This window comes from Delphinapterus leucas, chromosome 4 (genome assembly GCF_059928025.1).
Source record: "Delphinapterus leucas isolate spDelLeu-1000000601 "Yukka" chromosome 4, BTC_Dleu_Yukka2, whole genome shotgun sequence".
Classification (NCBI taxonomy): Eukaryota; Metazoa; Chordata; class Mammalia; order Artiodactyla; family Monodontidae; genus Delphinapterus; species Delphinapterus leucas.
Genome location: NC_143132.1, coordinates 72,105,023 through 72,123,101, shown reverse-complemented (window position 1 = coordinate 72,123,101; position 18,079 = coordinate 72,105,023). Strand labels below are relative to the sequence as shown.

At 40.1% G+C, this 18,079-nt stretch overlaps 1 protein-coding gene across 10 annotated transcripts in view; it reads left to right on the top strand.

Annotated features, from left to right (window-relative positions):
• Window positions 1–16,631, top strand: part of RNF168 (ring finger protein 168) — a 53,688-nt gene extending 37,057 nt beyond the window's left edge. For 2 of the 10 annotated variants that reach the window (XR_016392913.1, XR_016392908.1), the window contains 2 exons: window positions 1,897–4,006; window positions 12,330–16,631. Coding sequence is in view for 3 of the 10 variants with exons in the window: in XM_022568510.3 (XP_022424218.1) it covers window positions 1,897–2,850 (954 nt within the window). In the remaining 7 variants the exon portion in view is untranslated. Of the gene's footprint in view, window positions 1–1,896; window positions 4,302–6,223; window positions 6,354–12,329 lie in introns of those variants that run through there. The other 8 variants (XR_016392912.1, XR_016392909.1, XR_016392910.1 and 5 more) reach the window with 8 other exon arrangements.
• Window positions 16,632–18,079: the final 1,448 nt, after the last annotated feature.

The following is an 18,079-nucleotide window of genomic DNA, read 5'->3' as shown; positions in this document are numbered from 1 at the left end:
CACCAAGCTCAGTTTCCTACATGGAAGTTTTATTAGCCCTTTACTCACAGGTTCCTAAACTTTTTTCAGTTTAGCTAGGTGGTTTTATAGCACCTAACATTTAATGGACGTTTATGTGCCAAATAATGTATTTATTTTCTTTAATCTTCATCACAGCCACCAACTCTATAAGGTACCCTTCTTGTGCCCAATTATAGTTGAGAAAACTGAGGCATGCAGAGGCAAGAGAATTGCTCAGTGTCTCTTAAGTAGAGGTTTTAGAGGGAGAATTCAAGTCCAGATGGCCTGCTTATGCTGGAACTAAGGATTGATGGGAGAGGCATTGTAGGCTGGGATTTTTTTTCCTATCCTGGTGTTAATATTCACAGCAAAACTAGGTAAGCAACCTAGAATTTGTCCAATCCAAACTACATTGGTTCATAAAAAATCTTATGAGAAATGATAAATGCAAAGCAAAGTAGGTAAAAGAACAGATTTAAGATCGCAAACAAGGAGGAATTTTTGTTTTGAAGCAAGTTCTCATTGAAGCCTTTCTTCTTTTTTATTTATTTTATTTATTTGGTTGGTTGGTTGGTTGGTTGGTTGCGCTAGGTCTTAGTTGCAGCATGCCTTAGTTGCGGCTCGCTGGCGCCTTAGTTGCAGCATGCATGTGGGATCTAGTTCCCTGACCAGGAATCGAACCCGGGCCTCCTGCTTTGGGAGCGTGGAGTCTTAACCACTGCGCCACCAGGGAAGTACCGAAACCTTTCTTCTTAAGGCTTTCTCATGGTCAAAACTGATCCTAGGTCTTAACTTACCCAAGACCTGTAAGTGAGAAGAACTATACTGGCTAAAGCAAGGGTTCTTAACCTAAGGTCTGTGGGTAGAATCCACAGAGTACATATGAACCTAGATATAAGGAAAAGTTTATCTTTACTTCCACCTGACCTCTCATTTTAGCGTTTCCTTTAGTTATGAATGTAGGCAGTAAACCATAATACTGTTAACAGTACCTGTGACTTTGTCACCAATAGATAACACAGGTTTTTAATCACATTACATTTGTTGCAGATCTCTTGAAATATCGTTTATACTCATCCCTCCTTCAGTGTTACAAATTATTAGACTTGCCACTAGATCTTATTATTTAATTTATTAATAGATATGCATTATTACATCATAAATTGTAAGATTTTAATAATTGTGTTGCAATATAAATTGTTCCGTATGTATGTATTTATTTTTGGCTGTGTTGGGTCTTTGTTGCTGCGCGCGGACTTTCTCTAGTTGCAACCAGTGAGGGCTCCTCTCTGTTGCGGTATGTGAGTTTCTCATTGCAGTGGCTTCTCTTGTTGCAGAGCACGGACTCTAGGCACGCGGGCTTTAGTAGTTGTGGCGCACGGGCTTAGTTGTTTCGCGGCATGTGGGATCTTCCCAGATCAGGGCTCGAGCCCATGTCCCCTGCATTGGTAGGTGGATTCTTAACCAGTGAGCCACCAGGGAAGTCCCCCTGTGTATTTATTGTTATGTTTAAAAATATTATTCTCAAAGAGGTCTGTAAGCTTCACAAAAATGCCAAAAGGAGGAGGGTTTGTGACACAAAAAGGGATTAAAAATCCCTGGGCTAGAGGAAGTTTGTAAGATGAGAAGTCAAGTCATCGTGCCAGCTCCTGGCCATATATAGAACTAGTTTGTGGATTTTAAACTGTAGGTCTTCATGGGAGTGAAAATGAAGAAATACCTTAATCTAAATTGGCACACAGAATAAAAATACTATTAAGAATTAATATATCTTATTAGTAGTAATAATAATTACCTTATAGTGACAACTCAGCTTTGGTATCAGTGTAATTAGACTTATGTATTATGACTTGATGTTTTCCCCTGGTTCACTCAGTGTTTTTCTGTTTTCTACAGGAAACTGACAGCAGTGATGTGAAGAGCCCTACATGGCAAGACACAGAAATTGAGGAAGATATGCCAACACTTTCTCCTCAGATATGCCTTGAAGTTCATGAGCAAGGTGCACAATCTTCACTGGAGCCACCTGTGCCTCAGTTACGTGCCAGTGGTGAAGAATGGTGGCCTGAAGGAAAAGTCAGAACAAGACCAAGCAGTCATGAAGAAGAGTTGTGTGTCATAAATCATGAGGGACCTGAAGCCAGAGTTCCCTGCTCTGGAGAAGCTGCAGTTAAGCCTTGTGGCAAAACAGAGAGTCGGTGCACTGTATCAGATATGACACAGATAATTAGAAATAACACAGCTGAGACAGAAAATGAAGAGTCTCACCTACTGATAGGTAAAGATATCTCCAAAAGAAAAAACCAGGAATCTTTGTCTGGAGCAGTCAGGGATCCATGCTTTTCTGCAAAAAGAAGAAAAATGTTCCCCAAAGCTTCCTCAGACCAAGAAGAAACAGAAATCAACTTTACCCAAAAACTGATAGATTTGGAATGTCTACTTTTTGAGAGACGTAAGCAAGAAGAACAGGACAGGTTATTAGCATTACAGCTTCAGAAAGAGGTGGATCAAGAACAGATGAGGCCAAACCGGCAAAAAGGATCCCCAGATGAATATCAGTTACGTGCTACATCCTCACCTCCAGACAAATTACTAAATGAACAAAGGAAGAATTCCAAAGATAGAAACTTCAAAAGACAAACTAATCTAGAGCATCCAAAACCTAGGAGAGGCTCAAAAAATGAAAATTGGCAACCTTCTTTTAAGATCCAGTTGAAACGTTCAGTTAATGGAAGAAAGATAACAAATTCTACTAGAGATAATTGTAATGTATCTAAAACTCCTCATTCCCTACAGCCTAGTAAGTCACAGAAAAGTATTTTTCAGATGTTTCAGAGATACACAAAGTAGTGCTTGGGTAAGGGGAGTGTTGTATAATCTAGTGAAGCTCTCTATCATAGATTCTTTTTAAATTTTTCATTAATTCTGCTCCGTGGGCATACTCACTGTCCTTAATTAAAGGACGATGTGATTACAGGCGAGGAATATACAAATGTGTTTCTGCCAAACTCGGTTGTAAGCAAGAGTCCCACTCCTTTCCTTTTTTAATCACTGGTGCACTAAATTTAAGTTGACAGTCCTTATGGATATAAAAATGCCTTGGCCAACTCCCAAGAAATCTTCATTTCCATGCATTTCCCCCCATATGCATGTTTTGTGGCCTTCACGCACCTTTTTCTACTGACTAGTAATCAAAGCAACATTATAATCTACCAAGTAGCTAAGGAATCCAGGCAGGGTTTAGAATCTCAGTTTTCTTGCAACTTTCCCATATATTTGCAGAGCACTTGAAGTACATCTTTCATAACACTAAAGTAATCTAATTTCCATGTCCACTTCAATTACTTTAAGTATTATAGCATTTTTTTTTTTTACTTAAAATGGGTTAGGATCAACGTGAAAGCAGAAAAATCAGTTTTCTGGAAAATTAGGACTTAGCTGACAGAAAGGAAACTAGACTCTTGATGCAAAAGTAGCTAAGCTTGGGATGAGGCTGAGTGGGGTAGATTGACAATTTGGAGGCCTTGAAACTGAGTGGATGATCAGACAACTGGGTCCAGGCTGGAGTAGCAGGTGTAGTTTGGCAAAGTATTCTTCCTCGTGCTTTCTTTGCTGGATGGCACAGAAAACATTTGGGTTTTAACAGCTTTTCATACCATACTATCTAATCTGCTATTCCAAAAAAGCGGGGGGGGGGGATTTACTGTAGGAGAGTTATGTCGCAGTATCCTGTGTTGTAGAACCTGACTAATCATGTGTTTATTTCCTTATGTTAACCTTTGTATTGATACTGACTTTTATTTGTGTTTATGGACAAAAATAGAAAGTATGATATTTGGGTTTTGCTCTGTCTTGCCCCCGAAAGCTAAATCAGAAGGCTGCAATTTCATTTTGTGAAATTTAACTTAGAGACTACTAATCTTTTGTTTCATTAATAGGAACAACTTTGAGCAAACAACTGTTTTAACAGCATTGCTGCTGATATCTAGTTAGCCATCCTTTTAAGGTAATAATGCAATGAACTGTCCTAGAGCTAATAATTCTAGCTTAAATTTGTCAGTGTTTTTATACATAATTAAGATTTTTTTCCTCCAAATTTTGTAACTGAAATTCTGTAATCTTTGCATACTTGATGGCGTCTACTTCAATATTGATTGGGTAATTATGGGTAGAATTCTGATGCTGATTTAAATTTTGGTTTGCCTTTTCTCAAAAGTGATTGTCCCCTCAGTAATGATTGTGCTGAAATGTAGTTAGAAGCTAACCAAATTTGTCTAAAATATATCTTTTCATCAAACCAATATTTTTTAAGACCAATTTTGCTTTACATTTTAGTGACTCTTCAAATTAAAAGTTATATAATTAAATCTTCCTGGAATAGTCCATGACCAAAAAGGGGGGAAAATAGTATAATGTATTTAGGATTTACATATATAACCACTCATTTGTCTGTGAAGAAGTCTTCCTGACTAAAGTTGGTTTTAAGATATATTTTTTTTTTGCGGTATGCGGGCCTCTCACTGTTGTAGCCTCTCCCGTTGCGGAGCACAGGCTCCGGACGCGCAGGCTCAGCGGCCATGGCTCACGGGCCCAGCTGCTCCGCGACATGTGGGATCCTCCCAGACCGGGGCACAAACCCGTGTCCCCTGCATCGGCAGGCGGACTCTCAAGCACTGTGCCACCAGGGAAGCCCATAAGATAATTTCTCAATTAGTCTTTCTGATACTACCGTGTATGCATTTTTGTGAGAAACTAGTAAATGTTTTGTGTCAGTTATTAGAATTTACTGATACTTTCCTCCCATTTTTATGGAAGGGATATGGGCATGTTTAATTTCTCAGGGAGTGCTAAAACTATGCAGAGGTTGAGAATCTGAAAATTAAAATAATTGTTAAAAATTGAAATGGACTATGTGTTTTTCACAGTTAAAAATAAAAATTAACACATGAAAATAAAAAGTTCTGCATAACAAAAACTACCATAAAGGAAAATTGGAAGACATGGCAAACTTGAGAAGAAATAGATACAACTCATCACAAAGAGCTTATTTCCTTTATATAAAGTGTCTGCCAATACATTTAGAAAAAGACTAACAACCCAAAAGGAAAATTAGAAAAGTTTATGTCCCCAAGAAACATAGTTCCCAGGAAAGGAAATATAAGTGGCTCTTAAATGTGTGAAAAGATGCATAATATCACTTATACTAATACTCATACATTTTTCCACCCTTCAGATTAGTAAAGGTGTTTTGTTTTGGGGTTTTTTTTTTCCCCAGTCTTGGCAAGCATGTGGGTAAATAGGCACTCTTATATGTTGCTTGGTATGTATAGAAACTTTTAAAGCCCTAGTGAGGTAACTTGGTAATCTACCTCTAGGAATTTCTTAAAGCTGTTTTCACATATATGTAGAATGGCATGCATAAAACATTTTTGTTTGGCATTGTTTGTAATAAGCTTAGAAACAACCTTAATCATATCAGGAAACACTAAATAAATATGGTAAAATAGAATACTATACAGCAATTAAGCAAAAAACCCACTTTACTGATACAAAAAGAACTATAAGATATAGAGTTAAACAAAAAATACAAGATGTAGAGTAGTGTACATAGTGTGCAACCATTTATCCAAAGAAGAGAAATATATATTTAAGAGAGAGATAAACAGTGTTGCCAGCAGGGAGAGAAACTGGGTGGCTGGGAGACAGGAGTGGAAGAATGACTTTTCTCTGTATGTTCTTTTATACTTTTAAAATTTTCAATCATATTGAATATATCATCTCAAAATTTAAATGTTCTTAAAATATTACAAGATTAAGGATACTTAGACATCTCAACCTGTACCACTCTAGACAGTGCTTTTTTGCCTTTAAATTCTAAGATTCATAGGAAGGTTTTTCGGTGCAAAAAAAAAAATAATGCAAATTTTTGGAAATAGCGTTGTGAATGAATTTGAATATATTTAGCTTTAATATACTATTTTTAAATTATTTGAAAGCAAAGCTTATGCTTTTCAGGTAGCAATGCTGCAGACCTGCAGTCCTGCTGAGAACAATGAGAAAAGCCAGATAAAAATGTAAAATTTTTACATTTAAAAATTAAAATGCTTTACTTAAAAGCATCAGAAAGCTACTGAAACAATGAGGACTAACTTAGGGGCTAAGATTCTAGAGAGGGGAGATTTGAGAGGTAAACTGATGTTTGCAACCACTTTTTCGCTTGTAGCATGTGCCTATTCTGAATGCAGGACGAGAATCAAGGCTGCTGCTGGTGAACAGAGAAACCGGCAGAGCTCTGGGCCATCTCATGAAGCTAGAGTGACAGTATTGGAGACTTGAGGGTCATCAAACACAAGGTCGGTTTTCCCATCAAGATAACTGCAGTTTTGAAACTGTTCAGAGCAGAGGCTAAAAGGCTGAAAACCTCTGAAAAGCAGAGAGGAGTTGTCGTCAGGCTCACACTGCTGATGAGACAAGAACAGAGTTCAGGACCTACCGGGGAAGGAAGCCTGTTGAACACACCAGGGCCTCAATTGAAAGCCCTAGCCCAGAAGTCTGCAAACTGCATCCCAGGGGCCAAATCTGCATGCCGCCAATATTTGTAGGGCCTGTGAGCTAAGAATGGTTTTAAATGGCTCTTCGATTCCTTAGTTCACATATAAGGAATTGAACGATGGGACTAGTAATTTGTGCATGAGTTTTGGACCACCAAAACAAGGGCATGTCGTGCAGGAGGGAAGAAAGAATAATTTCCTTCTTAACTTGGTCTCTACCTGTTAATCTCACTTTCTTAATCTGTAAATGGGAATCAGTGTAACCAAGAGTTGCTATCAAGAGTTAAGGGTAGTGGGACTTCCCTGGTGGTCCAGTGGTTAAGAATCCGCCTTCCAATGCAGGGCACACGGGTTCGATCCCTGGTCGGGGAACTGTCCCACAAGCCACGGGGCAAGTAAGCCCATGTGCCTCAATGAAAGATCCCACATGCCGCAAGAAAGATCCTGTGTGCCGCAAGTAAGACCCGACACAGCCTAATTAATTAATTAATTTTTTTAAAAAAAGAGTTAAGGGAAGTAATAGAGCACCTGGCACAGGCCCTGACTCAAAAAAGAACCTTAATAAGTGATAGTGACTCTCCTGGCTATCCTTCAGCCCCACTACTCCATCACTCCCACTTTTGGGAGAGTTTCACTTTATCCAGTGACTTTGTGTACTGTAAGTACCCACGTGTGGCATCCAGTAAATTGCAAGTTACCTTTTGTCTACTCATGAAGACTACTCACCTCTCCCCTACCAGATGTATCTACAGCTCCATGTCACAAGAGACCCCTGCCCATAAGTTCCCCTGTGTCACAGTTCCCAGATTGCAAGAGACTTTGGCCTCAGAAGAAACCATTTCTCAGAAATATTTTGTGGCTTCCTCAAATTCCTATACAAGTTCTACACATTTGGTATGCATAAAGGTTTGTGAATCACTACAGACTTTGAAATGGGGAGTTGGGCCACTACTGTATGTTTGCCCATATCTTAATTCCTGTGTAAAGATCTTAAAAAACAATCATGACTTCAAGTTTTGAGTCAGTTTTGTTCTCCCCAATATATATTTCCTTGTTTTGGCAGGACTTGGAGCAACATGGACCCTGAGTTCAACTTAGGGGACCGTTCTCTTACTTTACATTTCACTTTACGTTTCTCTTCAACTTGGCTTTTGTGGTCCCAGGCTGCTGCAGTTAGGCTCTACCCATGAAACTAGTTGAATCCAGAAGGTTTTCTCTCAATTGGAGATCATAAATTGAGTTTGCCCATCTTTTGTATCATTCCTCTTCATTTCTTAAGACCCATAAAAAGTTTGGGTGTCTCTGTTTTTTACTGCAGGATTGGAATCCCACTCCCTGGTCAGTTTATACTAGACAAATGTAGATTATATTGGATCTGTTGCTTGGGATCCACTTAAGAAAGCAACCAAAATAGGTATTTCAACAGAGGAAATGCAGTATAGGAAATTGGTTAGACAGGTGTTGAAACAAAAGGGAACACAGATAACCCAAAGATGATAACTGCAGGAAGTGGCTACCACTCTCAAAGCTGGGAAACACACAGGAAGGGTTTTGGTTACTAGAATGTAGGTGCTCAGGATTATTTTGGAGAGCGGGCCCTGCAGACTTGGTGTTCAGACCTTTGAGAAAGAAACACCTCCCAGCTACTGCTGGTACTCTGAAAGGGCCCGGTGAGTCTGGTTCTAGAAGAGTTGAAGGCATTTGGAAGCTGGGGTCAGCTGCCACTGCTGGGGCAACACTGATAGGAACAGCAAAAAAAATGTCCCTTTTTCCCTTCCCTTCTAGTTAGTACCTCTTATAGGTAATAGAACTTAATAGGAAGCTTGCTGGCAAAGGAGTCTGGGAGAGTCTGGAAAAGTGTTTTTTATATCCCAGCGGAGTTTAGAATGGCAGGCTTGAGAAGACAGGAGCTAGGAGATAAGAGGGGGAAAAAATACAGCAGAGAAGTTTTCCGTAAATAGATTCTAGTACAAAGATGTCTTGAAATCTCTAAGGCAAAAACTTGGAAAGTTCCTATCCTGTTAAGATGGAGTAATATGTGTGGGAAATTATGCTTAAGCACAAATGCCCAGAAGAAGTAAAACCTCATAAAGGATCTATGGAAGAAAACTGGAGAACCTTCCCAAGTACGTGTAGAGAGCCCTGCCAATTGTTCAGTTCCTGTATCCCCAAGTGTCCCCATCTCGACCAGAACTGATGATTAGAGAGTAAGGTTTGTGTGTGCCACCCTATACAGAAGGTAACAATCACCTAAAGCCACCATTGTCCCGAGTGCCTACAAAGCTTTCTAATTCCTCACCTACCAGGATGCCAAGAACCCCTCTGAAATTTCTTCTACAGAAAATTAAGGCCATCAGACATCATCGCTAAATTCCCAGAGATCCTAGGAGGGTGCGCCCTAGAAATAATAGAACACCAGGATAAGATTTAAAGGAGGGCATTTTAGTAATTGGAATAGATCATAATGAAGCAACTCCAGAGTAATCCTAGATTGCAAAAAATAAGATGACAGGAATTATGTAATAATCTTAGCAAGAGGCACTGAGATAATACCTAATCAGTTTGGTTTCAATGTGACAGAATCTTTCTACTCCCAAAGAACTTGAAGTGCTATAGTTTATACAAATGTATTCTAAGTTCATTGACTTGAAAAGTGTTCAAAATGATTGTCCTTTTGGAAAAGCACCTTGTAAACAAAAAAATGTACTTGATTCCTTCTATTGTAAAATGCTTAGAAAACTTATAATTAAAGCTTTTATTTGTATAAAGCTACAAATTACATTAGTTAACTGGTTTACTTTTAGAAGAAAAATACTTTTTTTGGTGCTGATTAGCATGTCACAAACCAAAAAGTAGATAAGAGGTCTAATTACCTAAGACTTAGGTCCTTGGTTGGGGAGAAGTGGCAATTTTAATGTTGCATAATAGCAAAAACTACCCAAAAAATGGGAGCTGAACCAACCATGCCTCTTTTCTTTGGTTTAAAAAAATAATTTATGGGGCTTCCCTGGTGGCGCAGTGGTTGAGAGTCCACCTGCCGATGCGGGGGACGCGGGTTCGTGCCCCGGTCCGGGAGGATCCCACATGCCGCGGAGCGGCTGGGCCCGTGAGCCGTGGCCGCTGGGCCTGCACGTCCGGAGCCTGTGCTCCACAGGGGGAGAGGCCACAGCGGTGAGAGGCCCGCGTACCGCAAAAAATAATAATAATAATTTATGCGTCATGTATTTTACTGAAATCTTTATTCCAAATTTAGTGGCTTCTGGGGAGGGATAAATTAGGAGGTTGGGGTTAACACATACACATTACTATGTATAAAATAGATCACCAACAAGGACCTACTGCATAGTATAGGGAACTATGCTCAATATTCTGTAATAACCTATATGGGAAAAGAATCCGAAAAAGAAAAAGAAAAAATATATATATATATATATGAATTACTATGCTGTACACCTGAAACTAACACCACATTATAAATCAACTATACTTAATAAAATGTTTTAAAATATATTTTTAAAAAATCTAAACAAATTTAGTGGCTTCTACATTAAATTATCTTTAAATGTCAAAACTTTATTTTGACACTTTAATTTTATGGAATGTGGTTTGTGTTTTTCTCCAGAGTCTTGAGAGGAGTCACTACAGAAAACATTTATTTTAAATGAGGTTGAGGGTTTTTGTTGTTTTGGGTTTTTTTTCTCAATGTTCTAAGACCATTTGTATTTATTTTCTGTTTGCATTCTTTGCTTATTTTTCTATTAGGTTGTCAGACATTCTTCTCAGTTTCTAGGGCCTCTTAATGTATTAGGAAGATTGACCCTTTTAAGTAATGAGTTACAAAACATTTTCCCCATGGGAATGAGTCCCCACACACCTGGGAAAAGATTGATTGTTTGATAGCCATGGTAACAAGTAACCACCAGAACAGGTTATAAACCTGTCTAATCAATCAATGACAACTTGGTTCATTGAACACACCTCTGAAAACCAACCAATCAGTGACAGCCTCATGCTTTGAAAACCAGCTAATCAGTTGTCTCAGGCCAGTAAACACACTTCCTGCACAGCCAACACCGTCACACTTCCCTGTGAGATCTGAGGTTTTCTTTGTGCAGTGCAGTCACCTGACCACCAGCATACCTGTGCTAACCACTGGACTGCCAGGGAATTCCTTAGTCTTATATTTTGACAGCAGTTTGCCATTTATCATTTGACTTTAATTATGAGGTGCTTTTTTTTTCCCCCACGCTGAAGTTTTTGACCTTCAAATAGTTTAATTTTTCAATCATTTGAAAAAATGGATTTTTTTTGTTGAAAGAATTTTCTTCACAGCTATAAAGATGTTACCATTTCCCCTCAATACATGTATATTTTATATGGTTTTATTTTTTACATTTCAATATTTTTTTCTCATTTGATGCTCAACCTGGTGTAGGGAGTAAGGTACGGTCCAACTTTATTATTTTTTTCATTGTTTATTCAGTTTCCCCAACACCATTATTTTTAAGTCCGTTATTGCCACTAATCCGAGAGCCTACTTATATGCTAAGTTTCCGTACATGTTAGGGTCTATTTCTGGATTTCCTGCTTTGTTCCATTGGCATGCTACCCACCCGTGCATTGATAGCATATTGTTTTAGTTACTGAAGTTTTATGATACAGCAAGTCACCTCTCATTGCTTTTTGTTTTCTCCCACAGTATTTCAGCTATTCTTGTTATTTTTCCATATCAACTCTAGAATCTCATTCTGTTGCTGTCAGTCTCTTACCCCCAGCCACTTCCTTTCCTTCATCACCAGTGGCTGCTACCAAAGGATACTGCCTCTGCTTTCTAAAAGGATTCCCTCTCTTAAATCTGCCACCACTGGACCTATGTAATTTTTTGACTTTTCCTTTCCACCTCCCCTGCCACCCTCTCCAAATGCTCTGCCTGACTCTGTTCTCAGATCCGCTCATAGGACTTCCACTCAGAACGGGGCCCTCACCTTCTGCAGATGAATGCTTGCTGATGTTCTTCTGAGATCCTACCTTTAGGACCCCTTGGCACTTCCCATTCTTCCCCACTGCACCTTTTCAGCTCCCCAGGTTGGTTATTCTGGTAAAAAGTGTTTGAGGCCATGCTGGGGAGTCTCATGCATCAGGGAACTGTAAATGGGCTCTAGGAGCTAGAGGGTGGCCTCCACCCAACAGCCAGCAAAAAACTGAAGTTCTCTGTACTACAGCTGCAAGGAACTTAATTCTGCCAACAACCATGCAAGCAGGGGAGTGGGTCTTTCCCCCAGTGGAGCCTCCAAATGAGAACTAGCCCTGGCCAACACGTTGACTGCAGCCTGGTGAGACCCTAGCCGAAAACATAGCTAAACCGTGCCCAGACCCCTGGCTGGCATAATATAGGTGTGTCATATCAAGACATTAGGGTTATATTGTCGTGCATCAACTAATACAGGTCCTATGGCATGGACTGAGAAACCACCCAGCTTGAAATGGCCTTTCCTCCCCATTCACTGCCCCCAAAACACCTTCTCACAAGAAGTCTTGCTACTTTGTCCTTAAACTAACCCTAACTCACTAAACAGTATAACACGTATCTTCTGATTGCCCCTCCTTTTCACCCTTGTCCTGGGAATGCCCCGGGAGGACTGTAACCTGTAAGGACTAAATCGGGGGGCTCCCTGACCTTCTGATGTCTAGTTGAATTATGCCAAGAGGAGCCCTAGCAGGAAATCAGAGAGAGAGGGGAGTACGATTGGAACATTAATCTCCCTGACTTCTCTGCAGGATCACCGAAGTCTGGCTGGCTATGCCCCTCAACTGGAAGTCAGAGCTCCTGTGAAGGTGCACCCTCCACACAGTCTCCCTCACCACACAGCCTCTCTTTCCAGGTTCTGGCAGCTGCTTCCTCCTCTCTGCCCCTCTGGTGCGGTGGGAACAGCTCTCTGGCATTGCTACAAAGAACCATCTTGTGCTTTCCCTACACCACGCCCACGCCTTTGTAAGTAATCCCTCTTCTCAAATTATCCAGTTTAACTGGGCCATCTATTTCTCACCAGGCCCCTGACTGGTACTGTTAGCTACACTAAGAAGCATACCAGATATTAAAAGTCATGGAAATGTTCAAATATCTTGAAAACTCATTAAACAGTACTATTAAAATGGATGCACTTTTATTACATGTAAATTATACCTCAATAAAGTTGATTTTTAAAAAATTAGCCCATGAAATGGACCCATGCCCATTGGCTCCCATGGCTCACTTGATGATCCTTTGCATATTTCCCATGACACAAGAGACCCCTGCCTACATGCTCCCCTGTGACTCAAGAGATCCCTGAACCACAGAGAAAAATAGTTAACAGAGGAAAAAAAAAAAAACCTTCATGGCTTGCTCAAGTTGCTATGCTAGTTCTATATATTTGTTCTGAATAAAGATGTATATACAAAAATATATATATTTGTTTAATTGAAGTATAGTTGATTTACAATGTTGTGTTTCAGGTGTATAGCAAAGTGATTTATTTATACATATATATGCATATATATTCTTTTTTAGATTTAGATTTAAATATACCTTAGGTAAAGTTTTTTTTTTTAATTTTTATCCGAATATAGTTGATTTACAACGTTATGTTAGTTTCAGGTGTACAGCAAAGTGAATCAGTTATACATATACATGTATCCACTCTTTTTTAGATTCTTTTCCCATATAGGCCACTACAGAGTATTGAGTAGAGTTCCCAGTGCTATACAGTAGGTCCTTATTAGTTAACTATCTTATATATAGTAGTGTGTAAAAGATATATTTTTTAAAGTTTGTAATCTTAAGGTACTGAGAGAACTGAACCTCAGCTGCATGTGTGCATCTCTATTTCTTCTTCCTGTCTGCAGATTTTAGGAAATGACAGCCTTACTTTTTTTTTTTAAATAAATTTATTTACTTATTTATTTATTTATTTTGGCGGGCTTCTCATTGCAGTGGCTTCTCTTGTTGCAGAGCACAGGCTCTAGAGCACAGGCTCTAGAGCACAGGCTCAGTAGTTGTGGCACACGGGCTCAGTAGTTGTGGCTTGCGGGCTCTAAAGCACAGGCTCAGTAGTTGTGGTGCACAGGCTTAGTTGTTCTGCAGCATGTGGGATCTTCCCGGACCAGGGCTCGAACCCATGTCCCTTGCACTGGCAGGCAGATTCTTAACCAGTGCACCACCAGGGAAGCCCCAACAGCCTTACTCTAAGTTTGGAGACTGTCATCTATTTCCTCTACTCTCTCCCTGCCATCCCTCATTTTAGTTATTTTCAACCAGTAGTTAGGAGGAAAAGACACCTATTCCCATGTACTATTATATAACTACCTATTGTATTCAAAATATTATTTATTAATTTCAATGACAGGTTTCCAGGCATTTTCTTTGAAGAAAAGTTAAAATTCAGAACATTCCTGGAAATGCTGTTGAAAAATGACCTTGCCTGTGATGCTACCAGTATCTGCTCTCCCTCTCAAGTTACTTTCTCCAGAATTTCTGCTTTTCAAAACACCTTTCAGGTTTGTGCATCTCCAGGTTCTTGTAAATGTCTAGCAGGGCTTATTGTGGTAATGGGGCTGTAGGTGAGGGGGCTGCAGCAGCAGTATCATGGAAGAAAGAGACTGTGTGGTCTTTTGTGTGTATCCTTTTATAACTTGGACATGAGTCAAGGACTGCACTATTAATATCACATGCTTTTTAGTATAAATATAAGTATGTTAATTAAATTCAGAAACAATTAAATTTCTCCACCCTCACTCTAAACAAAAGAAATCAACTTATCATTACATACTTTTAAAGTCCTAATTGCAGGCATAAATGTCAGGGTTTGAGATTAAGGTAGTCTTATGAGTCACACTCAGGATTATAATTTATTCTGATATTAGCCTTGCTACAATGTGTGCCAAGAGCCTCAACCTATTCAATTTCATTCATCACCTCTAAATTAAGTCTTGTTTGGGGACAAGTATAGAGTCCCAACTAATCAAAATTGAAATATGACTGCACAAAGGTAAGACATGATCACATTCTCAGGAGCTAACATTTACTGAAAACTAACTACGGGCTAGGCACTGCACTGTGTGCTTGATATCTCATTTAATCCTTTCAACAATTGTATGAGGTAGACACTATTACTGTGCCTATTTTACAGATGAAGGAAACGGAACCTCAAAGAGATTATTTGCCCAAGGTCAGATGGCAAGAATGAGGCCAAGTCAGGATTTGAATACAGGACTATTTGACTCTAGATACTGAACTCAGACTCACTCTTCTATTCTGTTCAAAAAGGAAATAAGCTAGGATCTGATTTATAATAAGAAAGGAAGGGATTGTGTGCAGTTTTAGGCATCCAGTAAAGGGATGGCGTGCCCCATTTTACAGAGGAAGAACGTGAGATCGGGGCAGGTGTCACTTCCCAAGGGCATTCTGATAGTAAGTGGAAAAGGCCAGGATTTGTATCCAGATTGGAGTCTAAGGCCCATGTTCTTTCAAGCAAAATGTGCTGCCTTGTTAAATATAAATTATATAAAATAAATATAAGGATTATATAACACCTGAAATTTGTAAATCGTACTTATTTCTGGTGAGAGTATGGTAAGATTTCCCTTTTCCTACAGAGGGGAAGAGCGGTGGGCCTGGGCAAGTCTCAGGACACAGTGAATGGCTGGTAGAGAAGAATAAACTGCAGAAGAGGAGGGAAGGACCAGAGAGATAGGTCGAAAATCAGCAGGTGTGGTCCCAGGAAGCCAAGAGTGAGACTGTTGTAAGAATGGGGAGTAAGGAAATGTCAAATTCTATTGAAAAGTCAGTTGAGATAAAGACTGATAAATGTCTATAGGAATTAGCTTTGAGGTCTTAGGTGACCCCAGTAAAAGTGGATTGGGTGCACTGTGAGCAGAAATCATATTGGAGCAGGTTCTGAGGTGAGGGGAGAAAATGGAGAATTTTCTAAGATCAGATAGATGTGGATTCAAATTTTGCTTCTGGTTGGGCAGTCTTCTTAACCTCTCTGTTTCCTCAACTGTAAAACAGAAACAAAAAGATCTTCCTCACAGAGTTGTTGAGGATATGAAATGATATGGCAAGTGTGTGTCAGGATAGGTTTTTGGAATAGTAACCAATGTTTTACCTTGTCTTTGCATTATTTGGTCCTTCCCACATTTAGTCAGCTGGCCTATTGGATGTTTATTCCTTCAGGAAAGATTCACCCAGGAAGAAGCAGAGGAAAAAGAAGTTCTATGCTTTTCAGTCTCAAAATCTACTCCCCAGAGAGAACTCAACACAAGAAGTATATATTTGTAAGAATACCTGATGCTGAGTGAAGGGAATCAGAATTTGCCAACCCAAAATATGCTACTTGGGGGCTTCCCTGGTGGCGCAGTGGTTGACAGTCCGCCTGCCGATGCAGGGGACACGGGTTCGTGCCCGGGTCCGGGAAGATCCCACATGCCGCAGAGCGGCTGGGCCCGTGAACCATGGCCGCTGAGCCTGTGCGTCCGGAGCCTGTGCTCCGCAACGGGAGAGGCCACAACAGTGAGAGGCCCGCGTACCGCAAGAAACAAAAACAAAAACAAAATATGCTACTTGGTATAAAGATTATTTTAAGCTGAAGACATTTGAGATTCAACAGACACAGAAAAATAGTCTTCTCAAAGCCTCTTTATGTGACTCAAAGCAAAAATGTCTTGGAAATAAGGCTGCCATAAATTACTCTTCAGGGCAGACCTACTCCCAGAAGGGAGAATACGAATAAAATCTACCCCAAATTCCTTCTCCAGGGAAATTTTATGGCCCTGAAGTAGACACGAAGACCACTCATACCTATATAGACAAAGATTATTATGACTTTTTTATATCCTGTTTATTCTCCTAAAACCCCCAATTTAAAAAAATCTTTCCAAAAAGTCATTTATCTTCCTGTAAGTGCCTTTCTCCCTCTCTTTTACCTACTAAGATGGTATATAAGCCCCAAATTCTAAGTACTCCTCTGAGTTACTCATCACTGAGTTTTCCTGCATTTATGTGCATTGCATGTGAAAATAAACTTTTTTTCTTCTGTTGAACTGTCTTTTGTCAGTTTAATTCTCATGACCCCAATAACTAAAGAGTAGAGGAAAAAGTTTTTTCCTCCCCTACATGAGTAAGACAGGATTTCCTGACCTCAGCCCAAATAAAGACTCTCTGGGCTGGTAGAGGGGAGAAGAAGGAGAAGCATCACAAGTTCAGGTGCAGTATGTGTCCCTAGAGAAGGAGACCCTTTGCTCAGATCTATGCATGTCTCAGAAACATATCCAAAACAACATGGAAATAGAGCAGACAACCTTAGAGCTTGCTTTGCCCCATTGTGGAATAGGAGCAGTAAGGCATTTCCTGTATGCTCAAGAGTGACACAGACATGTAGCCCTGAGGGCCTCTGGACCCGAAGGAATCCTGCAGATGGGAGCAAGGGAGAACCCTACAATGCCTGGGGGCCACTAAGCACCAGACAGGCTGTGCCAATATCTCAAAGATGGTGGTATGAATAGATGACAACCAAGGACCACATATATCCCCTAGGGGAACTAATCAAGACACTCTAGAACTTAGGCACAACTTGGGTAAAACATGAGGAAACCAACTTAACTGAAACTTGCCATCCCAGATGACAAGGGCTCAGTAGAAATTAAATTAAACTATAGAAGAGTAAAGATATTGTACAACTACTTCTCATTCAAGATTAGTATCAGGGCTTCCCTGGTGGCGCAGTGGTTGCGAGTCCGCCTGCCGATGCAGGGGACACGGGTTCGTGCCCCGGTCCGGGAAGATCCCACATGCCGCAGAGCGGCTGGGCCCATGAGCCATGGCCGCTGAACCTGCGCGTCCGGAGCCTGTGCTCCGCAATGGGAGAGGCCACAACGGTGAGAGGCCCGCGTACTGCAAAGAAGAAAAAAAAAAAAAAAAAGATTAGTATCAGCCATTTGTGGGGCTCATCTAGGATGTCTTAGAATTCTGGGGTAACCCGTATCTGCTTAAAGACTGAGTACTAACCCTAGACTAGGATTAGAGCTGAGCCATCCTGAGACAAAGACCATGATCTGGTTGGAACTTGGTGTGTAGAACTGATGTGACCCCTCAGAAATCTCTGCTGATTTCAGAAATACCAGTGGACAGTGATGAGACCAAGTATGAAAGAGGCCTACAGAATGATTAAATTCCTTGACAGACACAGGGTGATTGATAAAAGAAGGCTCCTTGTTAGAGTTTGCATTTATGATTAAATTTCCTAAATCAGAGAGCAGTGAGGTCATTGTTACGGATTGAATTACATGCCCCTAAAAAATACATATATGTTGGAAGTCCTAACCCCCAGTACCTCAGAATGTGACCTTATTTGGAAATAGGGTCATTGCAGATATAATTAGTTAAGATGAGGTCATACTGGCTTATTTCAAGCCCCTAATCCAATATCACTGGTTTCTTTACAAGAAAACGGCCATTTGAAAATGCAGAGACACACAGAAGAACGCTGTGT